This window comes from Crocuta crocuta, unplaced genomic scaffold (assembly GCF_008692635.1).
Source record: "Crocuta crocuta isolate KB4526 unplaced genomic scaffold, BGI_CrCroc_1.0 scaffold124, whole genome shotgun sequence".
Taxonomy (NCBI): Eukaryota; Metazoa; Chordata; class Mammalia; order Carnivora; family Hyaenidae; genus Crocuta; species Crocuta crocuta.
This window is the reverse complement of record NW_027551573.1, coordinates 10875231-10901654: the sequence shown is the minus strand read 5'-3', so window position 1 is coordinate 10901654 and position 26424 is coordinate 10875231. Positions and strand designations below refer to the sequence as shown.

General features: G+C 35.3%; 1 protein-coding gene across 1 annotated transcript in view; it reads right to left on the bottom strand.

The window, feature by feature from the left end:
• Positions 1-26424, bottom strand: part of ITFG1 (integrin alpha FG-GAP repeat containing 1) — a 273114-nt gene that overhangs the window by 60500 nt on the left and 186190 nt on the right. Inside the window, exons 12-13 of the mRNA XM_077751420.1 lie at positions 26247-26355; positions 3027-3070 (exon numbers count right to left, since the gene is read on the bottom strand). Coding sequence (XP_077607546.1) covers positions 3027-3070; positions 26247-26355 — 153 coding nt within the window. The remainder of the gene's footprint in view (positions 1-3026; positions 3071-26246; positions 26356-26424) is intronic.

Genomic DNA, 26424 nt, shown 5'->3' with positions numbered 1-26424 from the left:
TGTGACACTAAGAGGGAAAATACCTACCACGTGATATTCTTTACCATTTGAGTTAATTTATGAGTTGGATGGCTCTTGTGCTACTAGTATGTTCCCACCTGATAAAGGTAACCTATTTGATAACATGAAGAAAAGAAAGAATTATTCAAATCAGAAACCAATCCCACTCAAATTCCTTCATCTCCATTTTGAAAACCCCAGGCCACACTCCAGACCTTATCTACCAGAACTATTTTACTTTAGACATTTTTTTAATGTCTATTTATTTACTTTGAGAGACAGGGTATGCAGTTGTGAACAGGGGAGGGGCAGAGAGGGAAGAAGAGAGATAATCCCAGCAGGCTTCATGCTGTCAGCACAGAGCCCATCTTAGGGCTTGATCTTACAAAGTGTGAGATCATGGTCTGACTAAAATCAAGAGTCAGAGGCTTAACTGACTGAGCTACCCAGGTACCCTACTTTTGAAATTTTAATGCCATCCATTCAGCTGTTTGGCTACAAACTATTTTCCAGCCTTCTCTTTCCCATTACTATACCTGTTCAACTTTAAGACTATTAGTCTCGACCTGTAGTAAGCCCACTCCTGCCTTTACCTTCCGTGTTTAGCTACCATACATCAACCTCACTCCTGCCATTACTTTTAACTCCCATAAAGCACTCTCCTTCTACTGTACCTGCCTAGCAAAATTACAGCCCTGGGGTAGTGTAGCTATTTACCTTCTCTAATCCTAGACCTAGCTCCTAGGCATTTCTAAAGAAAAATAAACAGATGTGTATATAGATATCGGTAACACCATGAACTCATAGTCTTTACCTGAAACGAGCATTCTTAATTGTATCATAATCTTATATGGATTCCCAGTCATCTTTTCACCCATTCTTTTTCTCTGATTACTTTCAGGATTTTCTCTTTGTCTTTGGTTTTCTGTTGATTGAATATGATATGCATAGATATAGGTGTTTAGTATTTTTCCTGTTTGGTGTTCTCTAAGCTTCCTGGATCTGTGGTTTGATATCTGTCACTAATTTTGGAAAATTGTCATGTTATTTCAAACATTTCTTCTGTTCCTTTCTCTCCTTCTCCTTCCAGAAATCCAGTGATACCTTTTATACCCCCCCACAGTTCTTGGATATTCTGATCAATTTTTTCATTAGTTTCTCTCTGTGCATTTCAGTTTTGGAAGTTTCTGTTCTAGATCTTCAGGCTCACTGATCCTTTATTTAGCTGTATCCAGGCATTCTTCATTTCTATTATTTCTACCATTTCTGTTTGATTCTTAAGAGTTTCCATCTCTCTGCTTGTATTAACAGTCTACTTTTGCATGCTGTCTACTTTTTCCAGTAGAGCCCTTAACATATTAATCGTAGTTCTTTTAAATTTCTGGTCTGCTAATTCTAGCATTCTGCTATATCTGAATCTTGTACCAATGCTTGCTTTGTCCATCAAACTTTGTTTTCTGCCTTTCAGCATGCCTTGAAATTTTTCATTGAAAGCCAGACATTATATATTGGGTGAAAGGAACTGAGGTAGATGGGCCTTTACCATGCGGTTTTATGTTTATCCAGCTAGGATAACTCTAACAATTGTGTTTACTGTTTGCAGTAGCTATGCTATCAGAGGCAGCATTTTTCTCCAGTGTTTTTTTTTTTTTTTTTTAATCTTCCCTATTATCTTTGTGTTTTTCTCCAGACTTCTTTAAACAGAGTCTGAGGCTTGCAGTTCTTTTACCTGTGATCTTGTAATGAGACAGGAGCCCAGTTAATGTGATGGTAAGGAGCAGGAGTTAAAAAAATGCATCCTATAGTCCTATGATTAGGTCTCAGCTTTTAGTGAGCCTATGTCCCTAGGATGCGATGTACACATGTGCCTCTTAGCTTTCCGTCCCCCTTGGGCCAGACAGGAAGGCCAGAGGGGTTTAAAGTTAGGCATTTCCTTTCCCCCAGGTTAAACCCAAGTCACTTAAGATCTGGTAAAATACACCTCACACTAGTTAGAGTGGCTAAAGTGAACAAATCAGGAGACTGATATAGATGCTGGCGAGGATGTGAAGAAATGGGCACCCTCCTACACTGTTGGTGGGAATGTAAACTGGTGCAGCCCCTCTGGAAAACAGTGTGGAGCTTCCTCAAAAAATTAACAATAGAACTCCCCTATGACCCAGCAATAGCACTGCTAGGAATTTACCCAAGGGATACAGGAGTGCTGATGCACAGGGGCACATGTACCCCAATGTTCATAGAACTTTCAACAATAGCCAAATCATTGAAAGAGCCTAAATGTCCATCAACTAATGAATCAATCAAGTATGAGACTATAGTCAGAACACCTAGCTTTGTGCTCTAGTTCCAGTACTTCATAGCTCTATGATTAGATAATTTAATTTCACTAAGCCTTAATTTCCTCATCTTTACATGGGGGGTAATTCCTTATGAAACAGGGTTACTATGAGGACACAAGCAAGGATACACCCATACCTATACTCCCACACAATATAATATTCTTATTACAATTTATATGAACTGGGAATTTAAAAAACTGAGCCTAATTATTTTAACACTTTGTTATTTCAATGAAACACAGTAAGACAATATTAAGACTATACCAAAGAAATATTCATTAATTATCTACTATATGCTTGACCTTGGGCTGTGTACCAGGTATACAAAGATGAGAGGGTTCTTGACCTCAAGGGATGCCAATCTAATATAGAGAGGGAATCAATATAGAGACGTGAGCTCAACTATTATATATGCCAAAATGGCAGTAGTATGCCCTATACCCAGAAATGATGGGAAGGTTGCTTATTTTTCCAAGGCATCAGGTAAGGCTTCATAAAGGAGGTGAACCTTGAGGCAAGAATCTTTTAGGTAAGGTATTTTATTCTCAGGAAAGTTTTCTGAGCACTAAAGGATACTTTAATCACTTCTAAATAATAGCAATTTAAATATAACCTATAACTATTTTGTGAGTATCTCATGCAGAATATTTTCACTGAAAATTTTACAACTGAGATTTGTTTACTTACTGTTATCTTACGAGGACAGTCATTAGAACACAGACCACTAAGAACTGTGGAAAAATAAAGAAAATTATTACTATATTATTACTTTAGCTTATATTTAAAGTTAACTCTATTTTCCCCCCTATAATCTATTAACATGCTCTACTGAATCATAATCACAGGCAGAAACCAATTCAATTCCTTTAGACCTGAGTAAATCAAGTTTCTATTGTTTACTTTATACTGATATTTTAAAAGCTTTTATTAAGCACTTAAGATGCTGTTTTGTGAGGGGCGCCTGGGTGGCTTAGTCGGTTACGCGTCCGACTTTCGCTTAGGTCACGATCTCAGGGTTCGTGGGTTCAAGCCCCGCGTTGCTCTGTGCTGACTGCCAGCTCGGAGCCTGGAGCCTGTTTCAGTCTGTGACTCCCTCTCTCTCTGACCCTCCCCTGCTCACGCTGTCTCTCTCTCTCCTAGAAGTAAATAAAACATTTAAAAAAAAAAATTCTAAAAAAAAAAAGATGCTGTTTTGTGAAACATATAGGTGAGATAATTAATTATAGTTATATCATACTATACCTACTGTTGGTATTCTCCAAGTATGACTTAGAATCTGACAGAAGTGCTAACTGCAAACCAATTAAAATGTATACTGAGAAAACCATTTTATATCTCAAATTAGACTATTTCCACTTATTTAGTCAAAGCTGTTAGGTCAAAGATTTCCAAGGTATCAGACAAGGGTCAAAGATTTCCCTTGATAACACCCTTGATAATTGTTATGGAGAACACAACCATAAAGAATTGATGGGTCTATAACAAATACACACAAAAAAATTTAATGATACATTTATTCTATAATCACCTCAAAAGGTTAGAATATCTGAATATTATTTATATAAGTAACATGAGTTTTGAAATATATTATCACCTCATCATTTGAAGTGACAGCTCTATCTAGCTATTCAATACAGTGTTGGAATTCCTAGCCTCAGCAATCAGACAATAAAAAGAAAAGGCATCCAAATTGGCAAGGAGGAAGTCAAACTTTCACTCTTCACAGATGACATGATACTCTATGTGTAAAACCCAAAAGATTTCACAAAAAACTGCTAGAACTGATACATGAATTCAGCAAATCACAGGATATAAAATCAATGCAGAGAAATCAGCTGCATTTCTATACACCAAAATGAAGCAGCAGAAACAGAGTCAAGGAGTTGATCTCATTTACAATTGCACCAAAAACCATAAAATACATAGGGATAAACCTAACCAAAAAGGTGAAAAATCTATACACACAAAATTATAGAAAGCTTATGAAAGAAATTGAAAAGGACACAAGAAATGGAAAAACATTCCATGCTCACGGACTGGAGGAACAAATACTGTTAAAATGTTGATGCTACCCAAAGCAATCTACATATTCAATGCAATCCTTATCAAAATAACATCAGCATTCTTTACTGAGCTAGAACAAGGAATTCTAAAATTTGTATGGAACCAGAAAAGACCCTGAATAGCCAAAGCAATGTTGAAAAAGAAAACCAAAGCTGGAGGCATCACAATTCTGGACTTCAAGCTGTTTTACAAAGCTGTAATTAAGACAGTAGGTATTGGCACAAAAAAAGACACACAGATCAATGGAACAGAAAAGAGAACCCAGAAATGGGCCCACAAACATGGTCAACTGATCTTTGACAAAGGAGGAAAGACTAATCCAATGGAAAAAAGACAGTCTCTTCAGCAAATGGTATTGGGAAAACTGGACAGTGACATGCAGAAGAATGAACCTGCACAAATGAAGAAAAAAAGCTTTTGCACAATGAAGGAAACAATCAAGAAAACTAAAAGGCAATTGACAGAGTGGGAGAAGATATTTGCAAATGACATTTCAGATAAACAGTATCTAAAATCTATAAAGAATGTATCAAACTCCACACCCCAAAAAACAAATAATCCAGTGAAGTAATGGGCAAAAGACATGAATAGACAATTCTCCAAAGAAGACATCCAGATGGCTGATAGATACACAAAAAGATGCTCAACATCACTCATCATCAGGGAAATACAAATCAAAACCACAATGAGATATCATCTCACAGCTGTCACAATGGCTAAAATTTACAACTCCGGTAACAACAGATTTTGACAAGGATATGGAGAAAGAGGAACACTTTTGTACTGCTAGTGGGAATGCAAACTGGTGCAGACACTCTGGAAAACAGTATGGAGGTTCCTCAAAATTCTAAAAATAGAACTAGCCTATGACCCAGCAATTGTACTACTAGGTATTAAAGGATACAAAAATGCTGATTTGAACAGGCACATGCACTCCACTGTTTATAGCAGCACTATTGACAATAGCCAAATTATGGAAAGAGCCCAAATGTCTATCGAGTGACAAATGGATAAATAAGATGTGGCATGTATACACATACACACACACACACACACACACACACACACACACACACACACACTGGAATATTACTCAGCAATCAAAAAGAATGAAATATTGCCATTTGCAACAACACGGATTGAATTAGAGTGTATTATGCTAGTCAAAGTACGTCAGAAAACTTCTCCAAAGAGGACATCNAAAAAAAAAAAAAGTACGTCAGAAAAAGACAAATATCACATGATTTCACTCATGTGAAATATAAGAAACAAAACAGATGAACACAGGGGAAGGAGAGCAAAAATAATATAAAAACAGACAGGGAGACAAACCATAATAGACTCTTAAACACAGAGAGCAAATTTGAAGGTTGCTGGTAGGGTGTTGGGTGGGGGGATGGGCTAAATGGGTGATGGGTATCAAGGAGGGCACTTGTTGGTTTGAACACTGGGTATTAAATTTAAGTGATGAATCATTAAATTTTTTCCTGAAATCATTATTACACTATGTGTTAACTAACTTGGATTTAACTTAAAAAAAAAAAAGGAAAAAAGAAAGTAGACATTATGTGCTTTTAAAAATTCTATATGTTGTGAATTAAAGAGAAATGGCATACAGTTGTGCTTGGTAAACATGAATTATTTCAATATCTGTAAATAATTTTTAGTTCAAATATATCCATAGGAAAAACAGGTATCTTATTTAGGCTGGGTGTATAAAGTATATACAATGTCTCTAAGGTATGTACAAGACATGAGAAAATGAGCATGGCATACTTCACCACAAAGAAGATACCTGTTTGTTTACTATAGTGCACTTACATGAACTACAGTCTGGGGAGACAGTGAAATAAATGTTTTATATTTGCAAAAACCATTTTCATTGTTTAAGTTTCTTATCGTAGTACAGAGGATGGTTCTCCTTTATTCTCAAACTTTCCATGACCTAACTTCTCCTTTGTTCTTCTCTTCCTTCAAGTTCAGGCAGATACTGGTCCTTCTTTTTTTCTTGTTACAAAATGATTTTCATTAACTTCACTTAAGACATTATCGTGCTGAATAGTAATTACTTTCTCCTAAGTATCTCTGAACTAGTATGTAAGCTCTGTATCATTTTATCCTTATTTTCTCTGGGTCTAACTCAATATATTTGCTCAAAAAGTACTTGTTGAAGGAGGAAAAGATGGATTATTCAATAAATGGTACTGGATAACTGGCTACTTGGTGGAAAATAAAGACAGATTTTACTTATAACCTAATTATATTTGGTATGGACACAAATAATAAAAAAAAATGCTTACATTTTAATAGAAAGACAGCCCAATTAAAAAATGGGCAAATGATCTGAATAGGCATTTCTCCAAAGTAGATATAGAGATATGCAAAGCTCAGGAAAAGATGCTCACCATCATTAGCAATCAGGTAAACCAAACCACAACCACAATGCAATGCATATTTCCAATATCCAAGAAGTAGAAGTAACCCAAATAAATGTCTGGCAAATAAGTGGAAATAAGTAAAATGTGGCATATATACACAGTGGAATGTTACTCAGCTTTAAGAAGACATCCTGTCACATGTTACAACATAAATGAAAATTGAAGACATTATGCTAAGTGAAACAAGCCAGTCACAAAAGGACAAATACTGTATGATTCCATTATGTAAGGTATCTAACAGTGAAATTCACAGAAACAAAAAGCAGAATGATGGTTAAGGGTGAGGAGAAGAGGGGGAGTTGATAAATGGGTATAGAGTTTCATATTTGCAAGATGAAAAAGTTCTGGAGGATCTGTTTCACAACATGAATATACTTAACACTACCAAACTGTACATTAAAAAAAGTAAGATGGTAAATTTATGTTGCCTTTTTTTTACCACAATAAAAAAATGGTTAAGATGGTAAAAAATAAAACCAAATGAAATAAACTCCCAAGATACCATTTCACACCAATTAGGATGGGTACAATCAAAAAGATAACCACCAATGTTGGTAAGGATGTAGAGAAATCGGTCTCTCACACATTTCCAAAAGGAATGTAAAATGGTCTAGCTGCTTTGGAAAACAACCTGGCAATTCCTTAAAAGGATAAACATAGAGTTCCCATTTAACCCTGCAATTCCTAAGTATACCTCAAGATCTATTAAAGTAGAGAAGTTAAAATATATATCCACATGAAATATTGACATGAATGTCCACAATAGTTATTCATAATTGTGCAAAGTTATCAGCTGATGAACAGATAAACAAGATGTGGTATATCCATATAATGAAATATTATTTGGCAATTAAAAGGAATAAAGTACTGATAATGCTACAACATGGATCTTAAAAACATGGTAAGTGAACGAAGTCAGTCACAAAAGACCACACTTTATGATTCTAATTATAAGAAATGTCTGTGATAGGCCAATGTATGGACACAGAAAGTAGTGGTTGCCTAGGGCTGGGTTAGGATGGGGTAGGGACAGGGGATTGAGAGTGATTACTAAAGGGCATGAGGCTTCTTCTGTGGTAATAAACATTGCTAAAATGTATTGTGGTGGTGGCTGCACAATTCTGTGAATATGCTCAAAGCTACTGAACTGTACACTTCAAATGGGCGAATAGTATGGTACATGAATTATATCTCAAAGCGATTACAATATAAAAAAGATACCATAAAAAATTAAAAGCTAATGAAGGGGTAAACTTCCTTTTAAACATACATTACAAAGGCATATTGTTGCTCATATACAAAGAGCTTGTAGGTATGAGTTCAAAGATGATAATCCAATAGAAAACAAAGGATATCAAGAAGCAATATCCAGAAAGAAAATGCAAATAATCAAAAGCCATATAGTATATATATACTATATGCTCTATATGTATGTACATATACTACCCCCTCATAGTATGTACATATATAGCATATATATACATTATATATAGTATTGTATAGTATATATACATTATGTACATATACATAGATATACTATGAAACTGGGCAGAATTAATCTATGGTGTTGGAAATTAAAATAGTGGTTACTTTTAGATGAAGAGGGTTAGTAACTAATAAGATGGCATGTGGAAGCTTCTGATTACTGGTTATATGTGTTTCTTGATCAGGTGTAATTACATGGGTGGTATATGCACATTTATTTGTGAAAATTTACAGACCTGTGTACTGAGGTATACTTTTCTGTATGTATATTTCAATAATATGTTTATTTAAAACATACATAGGCTATTTTATAATAATTAAATTTTTAGAAATTTATCCTGCAGGATATTCTCTGTGGCATTATAATAATAACAGAAGACTGAAATAGCCTTGATACCTACTTTAAAAGAACTTATTAAATTACGTTCTACCCATACTATGTGACACTATTCAGTAGAAATAATGAATGAATAACTGATACTATCAGTTAAAATAATGAGGCAGCTCTATATTATATTGCTGTGGTATAATCTCCAAGATACATTGTTAAAGTGGAGAAAGCAAAGCCTAGAACAACCATTTATTTACAATAAAAGTATATACACATATATGCATAAAATATCTTGGTGTGACAGAAAGAACTTGTCTTTGGGAACAGGAATTGGACCATTGGGAGACAGGTTAAAGGGAGACTAATTTTTCACTATATACTCTTTTGTATTCTTTTTCAAACCAAACCAAAATTTTTTCAAACCAAATTTATTAATGAAATAAAAACTTGGAGGTCTCAGATGAATATATGCTAAACTGGACAGTGTCATATGCTGGTGGGAATACAAATGTGTATATCTTTTGGGAACGGTATTTGGTATTATCTATTTGGATTAAAAACACAGCCCCTCAACTTATTGATTTCATGCCTGGAAATCACCTATGTGTAAAGGAAACACTGGGTAAACTGTGGAATATCCACAGTATTATGCAATGGCATGGAGTTATTAAGAGAGTGAAAAAGACCTGTACTGACTCTAAGGGGTGTTTATACTCATGCTGAGGTAAAAAAACAAGATGTAGGCAAACTTGGTTAGTAAGATTCTATTTATAAATGTCTGTGTTGGATGAATTTCACAGACGTAATGCTGAGCAAAAGAAGCCAGACGCAAAGAGTACAATCCTGTATGCTTGCTTTTATTTGACATTCAGAAAAGGGAAAATAATTCTGTGGTGAGAGAGATCAGAACAGTGGTTATACTTCTGCAGGGAGTACTGACTGGGTTGGAGGATATTCTAGGGTATGGCAAATATCTTATCTTGATCTGGGTGTGGCCAGAAGGGGGTATACCTATGTACAATTTCACCAAGCTGTTGACTTTCATCATATTTCTTCTGTAATCCCATCACTATAACCTTTCTTATCACTTCACACCTACCTGACTATATGCCAAGGCGGTCACCCTGTGTGTGACCTTTTCATTATGCACATATTTTCCCTCTGAACATTGCCATAAAATCTGTATCTTAATTCACACAATTGTATAAACATAGGCTCTCTTTAATGAAAAATGTAAAGAGTGGGATATTTTTTTGTGTCAACTTGACTAGGCCACGGGGTGCCTAGATAATTGGCCAAAAATTATTCTAGGTGATTCTGTGAGAGTAATTCTGGATGAGATTAACATTTAATTGGTAAAATGAGTAAAACAGATTGCTCTTCATAATGTGGATGGGCTCCATCCAATCAGTTGAAGGCCTGACTAAAACAAAAGTTTAACCCTCTCCTAAGTCAGAAGTCTCCCAACAGACAGCCTATACACTAGGACATGAGGTTTCCTGCTTGACAAACTGGGACACTGGTTCTTCCTAATTCTATAGCTGCTTCCTGGCCTTGTGACTCAAACTGGGACAGTTTATAGAATGCCCATATTCCAAATTATGGAAGACTTGCCAGCATCCATAATTGCATGAATCAATTCATTAGGCTGGTGAGATAATCTCTCTCTCTCTCTCTCTCTCACATAGTCTATTAGTTCTGTTTCTCTGGAGAATAGTGATTAATATAGTAAGTTTCTGCAATTATTGGATCACTAAATTATCTTTGCCATATATGCCCATTCATTAATGGATACCATCAATATTCTCCCTTACTGATCTTTAACACCATGCAAGAAGGTGAGTTAATTTCTACTTCTTACTTTATGAACATGGCCTTCTACCTGGAATGTTGTGCTATTACCCATTTTGGTCATTCCATTTCATCTTTCTGGAATTAGGTTCTCACCTATCTTCATAGAAACCTTCTTTGATATTGATAATCTTACAGCACATATAATTTGAGTATAAAGCACTTTTCACCGTGTTTTAGCTATATTACATGTATACATCTTCCTCTTTCAAGTAGACAAATTCTTGTTAACAATAAATGCTTGTTGTGTAAATGGATATTTTCACTGAGAAAAAAACTATGCACGTATGTACGAAACAAAACACACACACACTCGTTTTGTAAGAGCCTTGAGATAATTCACACACCATAGCAGTCACCCACTCACAGTGTCCAATTCACTTTAGTGAACAGTGTATATAGTCTTTAGTGTATATTCCCAGAGTTGTGTGACCACCACCATAATCATTTTTCATCACTTCTAAAAAGAAATCCTGATCATGACTTAGTCCTATTTCTACCTCCAGCCCAAAGCAACCACGAAACTACTAATCATACATTGTCTACATACTTTTCTGAATATTTTGAGTACGTTATTGAAAAAAATTAAAAATGAGGACAAGAATAAAATAATAATTAACTGATCCAACCATCCAGATACTGTTACCAATTTGTTACTGTTACAGGCTCAATGTGTCCCCCACAAAGTTCATATGTTAAAGTTCTAACCTCTGTTGCTGCCATATTTGGAGGTGGGGGTTCTGAGGAAAAATTAAGGTTAAATGAAGCCATAAGGGTGCAGTATTGATCTGATGGGATTATGTCCTTTTATAAGAGACATGAAAGAACTTGCCCTCTCATTGTACATGCAGAGTGGAGGTCATGTGAGCACACAAGGAGATGGAGGCCACCAAGAAGCCAAAAGAAGAGGGGTGCCTGAGTGGCTCCGTCGGTTGAGCATCCAACTTTGNACCCAAAAAAAAAAAAAAAAAAATAAAAAAAAAAAAAAAAAAAAAAAAAAGAAGAGGCCTCAGAGTGAAACCTACTTTGCTGGCACCTTGATCTTGGAATTCCCAGCCTCTAGAACTGTGAGAAGCAAATCTATCTTGTTCAAGCTGCCCAGCCTGTGTATGGTAATCTGTTAGACTAATATACATATACTAAAAAAATATACATATATTAAAAAAATGTACATATATGAAATCATGCTACACATAATTTTGCAATCTTTTACTACTACTACTACTACTACTACTACTACTACTACTATAAACTTTTCCCGTAATTTTAAATATGCTTCTACCACATATGGTATACCACTGTAGTATGGAGAGATATATGCATAAAAATACACACTCATTTTCATTAGGACATTTAGGTTCTCCTCCATTCTATAATCCAACTTTTTTCCTCTTAAAAACTCCACTGGGAAGATCATCTTTACAGACATGGGGCATATCTCTGATAATTTACTTGGGATAATTGTATAGAATAAAAATTATTTCTGGGTTTAATCTTAAAGCTTTTGGAGTATATACTGAAATTATCCTTCATAAAGGTTACCAAAGCATCTTTTTGGTAAACATTCACTGATCTTCTGGTAAGTGCCAAACTCTGAACAGAAGTTTGCTTTCATATATGCTCTTTCTTTATCCTCACAGCAAGATTGTGAGATAAATTTAGTTGCCCCCCACCACCTTCTTTTTCAGAAAAGGAAACTGAAGCTTGGGCCAGTACAACACTCAAGGTCACAAAACGAATAGAGCTCTTATGAAAGAACACATGGCCACTAGACACTAACTTGTTTAAAAAAATACATTATCCTACTTTTATGGGAGATGGGAAAATCGATGAACCAGTGGATTATTTTATTTTCTGTACAAGATAAATTGTCTGTGTCTTGTTTAGCATAGTTGACAGTATTTACTCAAAATTATATAATAGTCTCTTTCATTTTGTATATAGCAAGCTAAATTTTGGTTTCCTTTATCTGTTTTTGTTTCTTTACAAGACTTCCTCTGTCAAATTTGAAGTTTCATATTATAGCAACAGGATCAAAATAAGATTTAAATGTATCATACCTATATACATATCATAAATGTATGTCATACATATTATACATATATATGTCTTATAAAAGGAGATGTCTACATAATACAAATATGCATTTCCTTCTTTTCTATAAGCACAGTTACAAGAAGGAATGGTAATCCTTGAGCCTAATTAATAGGTTGATAATAATGTTTAATTAGGAATTCAGAACTCCTAAATACTATTATAAAAGTTAACCTGTTCTTAGCCTGAAATAATTATTTCATCTACAGAACAGCCTGATCATTTCCAGTGACAGCTACATGGTGACTGGAGGAAGGAAGGTAGACTGAATTAGAGTGTATGGTTTCTGGGCTTTACTACCTCTGTAGGTTTGACATGAGGTAGTTAAAAAAAATCCTTTTAGTTACTTTCAGCAATTACACTGCTTTTCAAAGAATATTATGGAAGAGTGGAGTTTTACTTTTAGCTTTGGCTTTATCACTAAATCCCTCTGTTTTCCCATCAGAAATGGACACACCTATTCACATATACATTTCTATCTTCTTCCTCTCTCGAGTTAATAAAATAAAAAGTCATGATCTCATGGTTCTCCTGAGTTTGAGCCTGCACTGGGTTCACGGCCGTCAGCACAGAGCCGGCTTCAGATTCTCTGTCCCCACCTCTCCTGCTCACGCATTCTCTCTCAAAAATAAAGCATTAAAAAAAAAGTCTGAAAAGTGTTAGGTTTCTTCAAATGTATAGGCTACATTAGGAAAATTTTTATTTCTCTACTACATTTTTCTGTATATTTATTGGATAGGTTCATTGATACAGTTTAAATCATAGCTTTTTAAAATTATATACAACTTCTTCAAATAGAAAAGAAGAACTGCATTAAAAGCTAAGAAACACAATACAGTCTATATTTTATATGTGTGTTAGTAGTTCATTTTGTTATTTAGAAGAATTTTTGGTTAGTTTCTGCTTATAACAGATAATACTAAGTTTAGAGGTCATGAGGATACATCAAGAATAAAACGCAAAGTGACTAATACCAATGCTGGCTAAAGTCCATAAGCTCCTTTCATGCATCCTATTCACACAGTACAGGAAATGTCATCAGTGTGTGAGCCACTGCAATTTGCGGGCATGGGAAAATCTCTTCACTTCCCTCTGTCTTGTGGTTTTAGAAAAATCTTTAAAATAATATGGTTGGATAAAATAATTTATAAGATTTATAAAAACTCCCAAATCCTGATTCCAAACTGGTTTCTATCTTGCCGGTAGATAGTTTCAGGTGCTCAACCCTCTGCCCCAGCCCAGAAGGAAGTGGTCTGGTTTTAAGGAGTGCTTTGTATAAGTTTGCTCACATATTTCAGAAATGCAGAGCAGAAGCAAGAGTTATAACTTATTTTGTAAGCTAATTTTTTGCTTTCTCTTACCATAATATGCACAATCATATTATTTTAAAAAGTTATACATTCTCAAGTATTTTTTTTTATTCTTGTCTAAAAACCATTTTAATGGCTTTTCTCTTTTTTTATTTTTTTAAGTTCATTTATTTATTTTGAGCATTCTCAAGTATTTTCATTAAAAGTGATCATATATAGGTACTATCATAGAAGACAATAAAATACTTGGCAGAGAGTCTAGCACATGATAAACAACAAACATTAGCTACTGTGGATTCTATAATTCTGGATTTCAGTATTTAAAAGTTATCAGTTTTCAGCTGGAAGAGCAAACATTGTTAAAATGTCAATACTACCGAAAGCAATCTACATATTCAATGCACTCCCTATCAAAATAACACCAGCATTCTTCACAGAGCTAGAAAAATCAATTCTAAAATTTGTATGGAATAAAAAAAAAGATCCTGAATAGCCAAAGCAATCCTGAAAAAGAAAACCAAAGCTGGAGGCATCACAATCCCAGACTTCAAGATGTATTACAAAGCTGTAATCATCAAGACAGTATGGTACTGACACAAAAACATACATATAGACCAATGGATTAGAATAGAGAACCCAGAAATTGACCCACAAATGTATGGCCAACTATCTTTGACAAAGCAGGAAAGAATATCAATGGAGTAAAGACAGTCTCTTCAGCAAAGGTGCTGAGAAAACTGGACAGCGACATGCAGAAAAATTAACCTGGAAGACTTCTTACACCATACACAAAAATAAACTCAAAATGGATGAAAGACCTAAATGTAAGACAGGAAGCCATCAAAATCCTAGAGGAGAAAGCAGGCAAAAACCTCTTTGACCTCGGCCACAGCAACTTCTTACTCAACATGTCTTTGGAGGCAAGGGAAACAAAATAAAAGCTGAACTATTGAGACCTCCTCAATATAAAAAGCTTCTGCACAGTGAAGGAAAAAATCAGCAAAACTAAAAGGTAACCAATGGAATGGGAGAAGATATTTGCAAATGACATCAGATAAAGTGTTAGTATCCAAAATCCATAAAGTACTTATCAAACTCAATACCCAAAGAACAAATAATCCAGTGAAGAAATGGGCAAAAGACATGAATAGGCACTTCTCCAAAGAAGAAATCCAGATGGCTATCAGACACATGAAAAAATGTTCCACATCACTCATCATCAGGGAAATACAAATTAAAACCCCAAGGAGATACCACCTCACACCTATCAGATTGGCTAAAATTAACAACTCAAGCAACAACAGATGTTGGCAAGGATACAGACAAAGAGGATCTCTTTTGCACTGCTGGTGGGAATGCAAACTGGTACAGCCACTCTGGAAAACAGTATAGAGATCCTCAGAAAGTTAAACATATAACTACCCTACAACCCAGCTAATGCACTACTAGGTACTTATCCAAGGGATACAGGTGTGTTGTTTTGAAGGGGCAAATGCACCCCAAAGTTTACAGCAGTGCTATCAACAACAGCCAAAGTATGGAAAGAGCCCAAATATCCATTGATGGATGAATGGATAAAGAAGACGTGGTATATGTACACAATGGAGTATCACTCGTCAATCAAAACGAATGAAATCTTGCCATTTGCAACAACATGGATGGAAGTAGAGTGTATTACGCTAAGTGAAATTAGTCAGAGAAAGACAGATATCATATGACTTCACTCATATGAGGACCTTAAGATACAAAACAGATAAACATAGGGAAGGGAAGAAAAAAATAATATAAAAACAAGGAGGGGGACAAAACATAAGAGGCTTTTAAATGCAGAGAACAAACTTGGGTTGCTGGAGGGGTTGTGGCATGGGCTAAATGGGTAAAGGGCATTAAAGAGGACACTTGCTGGGATGAGCACTGGGTGTTATACATAGGGAATGAAATCACTGAAATCCATTTCTGAAATCATTATTGCACTACATGGTAACTAACTTGGATGTAAATAAATAAATAAATAAATACATAAATACAATGGGAAAAAAAGAAAATTATCAGTTTTCACCGCCACAGCTTCTTTTACCACAGCTTGAAACTTTGAGAACCACCAAAAGCAAGCAGAGAACGCTTAGTGCTGATAGTATTTATGTCTAATAAGTGGCAAAGGGCATAGCTTTTAAAAAAATCTTTAATGTTTATTTTTGAGAGAGAAAGAGAGAGAGAAAGAGAGCGCGCGTGCAAGCATGAGCAGGAGAGGGGCGGAGAGAGACACACACACACATAATCTGAAGCAGTCTTCAGCTCTGAGCTGTCAGCACAAAGCCTGACTCGGGGCTCGAACTTATGTCTCCAAGATCATGACCTGAGCCGAAGTAGGTCACTTAACCAACTGAGCCACCCAGGCTCCTAAGGGCATAGCTTTTTAAAAATACTTTTCCAGATTTTCCAAATGTTTTATAATAGGCTGCCTTATTTTGTAATCAGAAAACAAGTGCTAAACCAAAACTTTACCAATATAAAAAGGAACAATGCTTTAAAATTCTCTTGCATAATCAGAAAAGTAAAAGGGTAGAATCTGATGGCGTTTTTACAAATGTCATCCTGAAATTATAATTTTAAGGCTCTATAATATCAAGCTTAAGAAGAAATAAAAAGTACCTGTAGTCTATTAAATCATTGCAAGAATGTAATTTCCCCAGTGACATCAGAATAAAAATTCCATCCTTTATGCTTTTAGTCAGGGGGAAAAAAAAACACCAAAAAACCCAGTCCTGAATGCTCCAAGGCAGAATTTATTATTATTACAGCAAAGGCTCACACTTCCTAGAAGTGAGACAGTTATATTTTTTATATAAAAGCATATGGTTCCAAGTGAAGTAAGACACTTATCTTAAGCAGCTGTAACAACAACTGGGAAGATGTGCTAAAATAAAGAGCCCATATGGAAAATGAAATCACTGGTATACAATTCCAGCCTTCTACTATTTTTTTCACCACCGTGAGCTTCCTGAAGGCAAGGACCGGTTTTGTTTGTTTTTTAAGTTTATTTATTTATTTTGGGGGGAAGGCAGAGACAGAGGAAGAAAGAAATTACAAGCAGAGCTTGAACTCAAACTGTGACATCATGACATGAGCAGAAGTCAAGAGTTGGTCACTTAACCAACTGAACCACCCAGGTGTCCCCTGTTTGGTGGTTTTTAAGGGTCTCTCTCTGTTTTTTTATTTCAGGTGTCAGTGAATGTTTTCCTACTAACTAGCTGATCTTGGCTAACCACACTCTAATTTTCAGATTTAAGAATTTTATCAATTTCATAAACTTTTGTAAATTATTAGTATGCATTTGTGACTATATTGCAAAATCCTATTTAGATTTGTTGTAACATTTTAATAATATCCTTTTAAATAAACTGCTTTAAAATGTAATTTCAAACATCCCTAGAAATTTAAAACTACAGTTGTTTTAGAAAGATTAATGGGAGGCGCCTGGGTGGCTTAGTCGGTTAAGCGTCCGACTTTCGCTTAGGTCATGATCTCGCGGTTCGTGGGTTCGAGCCCCGCATCGGGCTCTGTGCTGACTGCCAGCTCAGAGCCTGGAGCCTGTTTCAGTCTGTGACTCCCTCTCTCTCTGACCCTCCCCTGCTCACGCTGTCTCTCTCTCTCCTAGAAATATATAAAACCTTAAAAAAAAAAAAAGATTAATGGAATATAGTCTATTCACAGAATTACATGAAAACTTGTAATTAAAATACTTAATGAGCTATTTGAAGTACTGGTTATTAGTAGATTAAATTAGTTTAAATCATGACTAATGGGATGTACAATTCATAAGTTTTCTTTTACATGACAATGCTTAGGATCTTTTTTTAAAATTTTTTATTTTTAAGTAATTTCTACATCCAACATGGGGCTCAACCTCACAACCCCGGGACCAAGAGTTGCATGCTCTATGGACTGAGCCAGCCAAGCACTCTAACAATGGTTAGGATCTTAAGATTTCATGTTAAAACACATTTTATGTTATAGGTCATGTATTCTTAAAGTATATTTAAGAATGTATATTTAAAGAATGTATATTCAAAGCATAGCTTAGCGATTCTAGTGACAGTACAGTAAAAATATAGCTTATTTAAAGTTTACGCTAGCTACTTCACACAAATGTCAAAACCAAAAAGCAGCAATAATCACGCATAAATACTGTTAACACTAAACCACTGTGTGGGCTGGGAGAAGGATGAGTAGCATAAAGTCAAAGCTATAAAGGTCAATACTGTATAATGGTTTTAGTAGCATTTAAAATAAAAAATCCTTGTCTGGATTATAGATGACTCCTCATATTTATTCTCTGAAAATGTCTTTCATTTTTGTTTCTTTAAGACGTGAATACAAAGCAAATATCATAATCAAATATCGTGTAAAATAAAGGCTCTCCTCCCAGCTATTTCTGTCATTTAGACATTATTTTAGACACTTAGTGGAAAATATTTCATGTCTGTTGATTACCTTTCATTTATTTAATTAAAAAATCTTATGCTCATTGTAAAGAACTTGGATACAGAAACTTATAAAGTAAAAAGTGAATAATCTTTCAAGTAATTTTTATTTTATTTTATTAAAAAACTTTTTTAAACCTTTATTTATTTTGGAGAGACAGAGAGAGACAGAGCACAAGCAGGGGAGGGGTAGAGAGAGAGGGAGATACAGAATCCGAAGCAGGCTCCAGGGTCTGAGTTGTCAGCACAGAGCCCGATGTGGGGCTCGAACCCATGAACTAAGAGACTGTGACATGAGCGGAAGTCAGGTGCCCCTGTTTCCAGTAATTTTGATCTTGTTCTCTACATGTGCAAACATATTATATGTGGTAGACATATGTTTTATACACATATAACTTTTTATACACCGAAGTATATTTTATACACATACAAAATTGTTAAAATTTATGCTAAATTCAGGAGAGATCTGAACTTTAAAAACATATTTGGTTCTAGGTAAATATGTCTGAAAAACTTTTAATAATTTAATAAGCAAAACATACATTTACCTTCCTTAATTACCTAAACATCACTACAGTGATTAAAGAAGTTTGAAAATAAAAGTGCACAGTGATCAGTGGCAGCTATTTTGAGGAATTTCTAAAGGGTATTACATAAGTAAATAATATTGAGAAAATAGGCAATTAATGCTGACCAGGTCAGAGTCAACAGGGCAATAGAGGATAGACTCCTTAGCAGGCCAGTGAGAGATCTTGACTCAGAGCTGTGACAACTGAGAACAAGGGCAAGGCATGATGGGGCCGGTGTAGCCAGGGGGAGATGGAGGACCTCTGGAACCTCTGAGGCTCACACAGGGAATAAGTGTATCTGTCACTTGGAGGTTCCTACTAGCTAATAAAAGTGAGGGATTTGCTGGTACTCCTAGACAGTGTTCTAAATAATTTTAGAGTGTTCGTCAAAAAACCAAACCTCTGAATCTACTTGGTGAAATAACACAAAAAGGCTCAGCAAAGGAGCTGTGCCTCCCTGTAACTCCCCTTCTTTTCTTCCCACTGGAAAGCACATTATCTGTTCAGACTCAAAGAATCTTATGATCTCCCAGATTGAGGACAGAAGAGTGAGTAAGTCAGAGACTCCTGTAGTGTGTCTTGCTAGTGATTCTCACAGAGGTGGGTGCAGTTCACCACCAAGGCACCACTTGTGCTGTGTTATACGAGAACCCTGAAGACACCATCTTCTTCCAAATACTTGTTCTACTTCAGGTGCCTACTCCCAGCTTTCGAGCTCCAAAGAGCTCCTGCATGGGGAGAGGAGAAAGGGAGTGTGGCAATCGTCTGGTGGGCAGAATTGTATGTGACACATGTGCTTTTCCTACCATATTACCTACCAACACTTATTCTTTTTAGAAATATAGGCAGAGGCACAGAAAAGTTCTCAGACACATGAAGAAAAACAACAGCTTAAGAGAAGGAAAGCCAAAGTGAGCAATCATATAAATGATCATATAAATCATATAAATGATCCCTACCTAAACAGGGAAAAGGAGAGAATTCAAAGATTACCATACTATTTTCAAGAAGTAAACAGGGCAATGTTTATAAAATTCTACTTTAGCAAAATTAGTCTTGATAATGTAAAAGCAGGAGAAAAATATTGTAAGACGTATCAGTACTCAGAAAATATATTAACTTATGTACAACTTTCTGAAAATCACTTGAGGAAGTACTCTACCAAAAGAGACAGGAATTCAAAAAAAGTAAGGGAAAAAGGTGGCATATAAGTAAAATGGTTGCAATAAAGCTGGTAAACTTGTAAGTTTAGATAATCATTGATAACATGGTTTTGAATTACTAAGAAAGAATTTGCAAAACAGAAGGCACAGAAGGTAAAACTGAATTAATTACCAGAGAAAGAATTCCATATTATTTCAACAGAATCTCGGAGGTAAAATCTTTCTAAATATCTCATCTCATTTGCAGAGTAAAAAAAGGTGAACATACTGTTACAATTATAAAAGTGCTAGGGAACCAGGGTCATATATTTGTTAGAAAGTGGAGTTAATTCCTGGTGGAACTGAATTAAATGCAGAACATTCCAGTGCAGATGACAAGAGTAAGAGGAAAAAGAGCTAGGAATCAGTTCTGATTCAAAGGTGTTCTACCTTTCTCTCACCAATTTCCTGAATGTCCTTAACTGAAAAACAGTGACTTTTAGCACATGCTAATTTGAACATTAGAGTAACAGTATAATTTTAAAGCAAAATCAATGGTGGACATTGTAGATGGCTTTGAAAGGGTAATTACATACTAGTAACTACCTGACTTAAGGCAAACAACTAATAATCAAAGGAAAGAGTGGAAGGGCATTTCAAAACAACTAGAAGGTTATTTTTCCCAAATGACTGCTTCAAATTGGTATCTCATTTCCCATGACCTTTTGTAAAGTATGTTATTAATATTTATGTTAATATCTTTAGTGCAAAGTTACCTTGTTTTCTAAAACTAAAACCTCTGGTACCAAATTGGCTCTGGGTCTGAGCTTGGAGATATGTGGAAAAAACTTTCTCCAGGATACTGTTAATTAGATGCCAGTACTATCCAGTGGTCCCCGCATCCTGACTCAGGCCCGGAAGTCACAGGCCACAGATACTCAGGAGACTCTTAGGTTTTTAAACTTTTTACATGAAAATTTTCAAATTATACAAATTAGAAATATACAAAGGACCCCACTTATACTTCACACAACTTCAGTTGTCAACAACACACGGTCAATCTTGTTAAATCTACACTCCATTTCTTACTTACTTGGATTACTTTAAAGAAACACCTCAAACATGTCATTTCATTTTCATGTAGTTTGTTGTTTCATTATTTAATTGTTTAAATAAGTTTACTTTCTCCTGAGCAGGACCATTATGTATTCATGCATTCTGTTACTGTAGTTATAATTCATGGTCTACTCTAAAGATAAAAACTACAATAATTTCATCAGGACTAATTGTTTTGTTATTCAACAGATATTTCTCAAGGGCCTGCTATATACCAGACATTAGTATCCATAGAAGTAAACTATGCACATTGGCGTCATACAGAATAAATATTCTGACAACTAACTGACTCATAAAAGAAGCGTGTGTTCCTTTATGAGGAAGTGAGCTTCACTGCAAAGCATTTACACAGAAGCTGACTAAGATGTTGCATTGGGCAAGATGCCTTCTGAGGCCTTTCCCATCTCTAAGATTCCCTGATCATCCTGTAATTTTTAAAAATGCAAATGAACAAATAGGTAGGAAGGACTGAAGATCCTAAATTACGTTTATGGATTTTCCACATGGACAATTTCCAAATGATCAATATAAAAAAATGTGAGACTGGCTTCTTTCTATTTCATACATGGAACTGCCTTATTTCTTTAGCATTATTATTATTATTATTATTATTACAAGTTGGTATATGAATCCCTTATCACTGTAGGAATATCTTATGCTCTGATTTAACTTTATTTCACTGACAACCTCTGCTCTAGGAAAGAGTCTACAGGTGTCAGCATGGGAAGCAACAGAACCACATGCCCTCACACTAACTCATTGATTTGTGAGTATAATATGAAAACTCAATCATGTTTTTTCAGGAGCACAAAACAAGTAATTTTTAGTATAAAGTAGTTCTAAGTCTTGAATAAAACAACCTGCTGAGTGCGAGGGTGAACTTGATTTGTCCTAACCATATACAAATTAATACCCGTTTCACTGGAATTTTTCCTTACTACTCAAGCAACATCTATTCTAGAAAGCAGTAGCTTTCAATCCATACAGACATACACATAAATACTTCAAATTCAGATGAACTAAGCAATAAATCTGTGGTTTTTTGGAAGCTTTAAACTTGAGAAAATAGTTTCTTCAAAGCACACTGGCAAAACTCAAATCAAGGACACAAATCCTACAGCTATCTCATTACACAGAAAAAAATACTTTGAAAGAGAATTATTACTGTGAGTTTCAATATTAATTTTTGAAACAAATAACATTTATTCTAGGTTGGAATAAAAAGGTTATTTTCACAGCATCCCATTAAGGTCATGAGAGAGAACCTCTCTTTAACTCACTGCGTGATATTCTTTCTGCACATTTTTGGTTTATAAGCCTGGGAAATTAAGTATTTCTAGTCACAGAGAATCCTAAAAGTAGGTAGATATGAGAACTTATGGAAGAATAACTAGCTCACTAAGGTTAAATCTCTTTTTAAGAAATGAGCTATTGACTAGCTATAGCTTTGACATCAGAGAACAGGTAAAGAAAGGTGTGAATATGTCCTGGAATTGGGGTTTCATATTTGGATAGAATGCTTCCTAGAGACAAAATACGGGTCTGAGGCATCAAGTACCCTTGGGTACTAGGGGGAATACTTTTATTTTATTAAAATATTTTTTTCACGTTTATTTATTTTTGAGAGAGAGAGCGAGCGAGAGAGAGAGAGAGAGACAGACAGAATCCGAAGCAGCTCCAGGCTCTGAGCTGTCAGCACAAAGCCCAACGAGGGGCTTAAACCCACAAGCTGTGAGATCATGATCTGAGCCAAAGTTGGACACTTAACCGACTGAGTCATCCAGGTGCCCCAAGAGGGAATACTTTTAAATTAAGATAGCCAGGGATGCCTGAATGGCTCAAGTTGGTAGAATGTCCAACTCTTGGTTTTGGCTCAGGTTATGATCTCACAGTTCATGAGTTCAAGCCCTGCATGGGCTCTGCCTTGACAGTTTGGAGCCTGCTTGGGATTCTCTCTCTCACCCTCTCTCTACCCCTCCCCCATTTGCAGTTCCTCTCAAAAAAAAAAAAAAAAAAACTTAAAAAAAAATTAAGAGAGCCAATCCATGCTTTGAAAAGTAGCTGGCCAATTATTTAACATAAATTTCCTAAATGTCTCCTATATGCCAGGCCCTGTATTAGGCACGGGGGAATCAAAGACAAGACACAGATACTAGTCTCAAGTTGTTTTGACTACCACAGTATACTATGAGAAAAAGATGCTAAGCAAGTGACCTAAATAAATCTAGATTTCAGAGTGCTTCTCAAATAGCCTGGAATAGATAGAGTTGGGGGTGGAGAGGAGATTATGTTATATTAAAATAAATGGGGACTAGGAGTGTGTGCTCATTGACAAATGATGATTCTAGTGATCCAAGGGCACAGACCAGACATTTTAAGACGTATGCTTTTGTTGAATCTCCCCTTGGCAACCAGAGCTTGCATTAGTCAACAGCTGTACTAGAGTTACTTATTTATCTGTAGGGGATCAAATTCTAAACTCTTACTTTAACAGTGCTTATTTCAATTGAGTTAATTGAAAACCAGTTATTCTAATTACATATACATTTAGTGTCAGCAAAAATTTTAAGGATTCCTTGTCTTTTTATCTAGAGGATTAAAGTTGAAGGAAAACCTCTGAGAAAAAAATACACTTTAAACTAGATAAGTTAATAACATGACAATATACAGCATAATTTAAATATTTTTTAGCTGTAAGATAGCCAAATAATGCTCCCTTCAAAATGGCAAATGAGAGCATACAATTGCATGGATAAAAAGTATAAAAATGGGTAGACTCATAATATCCATATTCAGAGACTGCAGTAGTAATGAAGACAGGAGTCACTCAGTTCATTCAGATAAAAATGGATTTGCTGATTAGAAAGGAAAATTATATTTTCTTTCATTTTCACTTCTCAAAATAAATTTCCCAATATTCATTCATTATTCTGTTGCTTTTTTGTGTTCAGCTACTTATGCCCATTTCAAAACTGTAATAAATATGTATATGAAGTATGTGTCACTTCATTAACAAATGAATGCTCTTGATGGTTGTCTTAGTGTTGACTATAATAATAACACAAAAACAGTACCTTCCAATAGCAATTCATGATAAAACCCTCAGCAAACTAGAAATAGGGTAAACTTTCTGAAAACAATACAGAGCATCTACAAAAACCAATAGTTAATAATATTATACTTAATAATGTAAAAAGGAGTGCTTTCCCCCAAGATCAGAAACAAGGCAAGGATGTCCATTCTCACTAATCTTTTCAACATAGTAATGGAAATTTTAACCAGAAAAAGAAAAAAAAGGCATAGATTGGAAAGAAGAAATATAACTCTCTCTCTGGGGTGCCTGGATGGCTCATTTGGTTAAACATCCAACTTTGGCTCAGGTCATGATCTTGAAGTTTGTGAGTTTGAGCATCACACTGGGGTCCAGGCTGACAGCTCAGAGCCTGGAGCCTGCTTTGGATTCTGTGTCTCTTTCTCTCTCTGTCCCTCCACTGCTTGCATTCTTTCTCTTTCTCTCTCAAAAATTAAATAAACACTAAGAAAATAACCTGTCTCTCTTTGTAGATAACATAATTGTCTATGTAGAAAATCCTATCAAATCTTAAAAAAAACCTAGAATCAATAAATAAGTTGAGCAAGGTTGCAGTATACAAGATTAACACACAAAAATCAATTGTATTTCTATTACTAAAAACAAACATGTGGAAAGCAAACTTAAAAACACAACATTTATAATCAATTCAAAAACAATACTTAGGCATACAATAACAAAAAATGTACAAGATCTCTTTGGTGAACCCGGGTGTCAGCTGAAGGAGATGGTTAGCGTGGTTGGGAATAGGAAACAATGAACAAATAAACAAATATACTGAGGAAAGTGGGAGCTGAGTTTCTCTGCTAGAGAAGATATCTACAGACAGAAGAGATAAGAAAGAACTCTTGACATGCTGTGTTGTATTAGAAATGGAAGTAATGGCATAAGTTCGTGGTTTTATAGTAAGTGAAGGTGATGTATATACGTATATACATACACATAGGTAGTTACAGATGTGTATATTTGTGTATTGGGTATATAAAGCCATATCTGTGTTTCCTGCTCTGTCCACTGAGAGAAGCTAGAAGAAATGACAACTCAGAAACACTGAAAATTTAGAACATGGTTTTTAAATACCATCTTCTACAAAAGGAAATAGGGCTCCTTGGAGAGAGATCAGATTCTAGACTTAGGGCGAGGGAAGTACAAGATGAATCTGGAATAGTTTTCTATCCCAGAAAATATGTCTAAACAGATATAGGAGCCAGCCTGAAGGAGTTCCTACTGCTTTTACTGGGAATACATCGATCTATACTGATAAATGAATACATAAATACATGGGAGAGAAGCAAAAGATCTTCCTTATAGTAGAATGCCAACTAATAAATGTGGAAGGAATGCTGGAAGTAGAGAATCACTCTTTGACAGCTATCTCAGAGCAGGCAATCACAAAGAGGGAAAACAGTGAATTGAATTTAAGGTGGAGATACCTGATGACCACTAATATGATTGGAAGGTCATTACAGTGGTGAGACAGACCAACATCATGTGCTTCCTGATATAATGCACTGAAAAATGCACAGCACTGTTTCTGTGATTCTATGCAGTGGAATTTCTGCAAAGAATGTATGACCTGAGTGGAAAGAGAGGAAACAGGACTATGCTACAGAAGAAGGCCTGTATTCTTTAAAACTGATAAGGACCTAAAAAGGAATTGTTCCATATTGAAGAAGTCTGCAAAGATATGACAGTTAAATAGGAATTCCTTTATAGAATCATGTAACAGAAAAAGTTGTTAGGACAACTGGCAAAATTTGAACAGGGTCTGTGCATAGGATGGTAGTGTTGTAATAAAGTTGATTTCCTGATTTGGAGAGTTGTATGTATGTTACATAAAAGTGTGCCCTTATTCTTTGGAAAATTTGAATTGACAGAATACAAAATTAAATGTTAATAATTAATAATAAAACATATGAAACAAATACTTACCAATAACTTTAACAAAATAAGCATCTGCTTCAAAGTTATTTTTTAGTGTATGGATGGCAAAATCATTCTTTGTATATCCTTTACTTAGTACTATAATGTCCAAGATTCCCTGGAAAAATCATAAACAAAAGCTGTAAGAACAAACCAGAAGACTGAAAAACTAATGAAAATACATGCA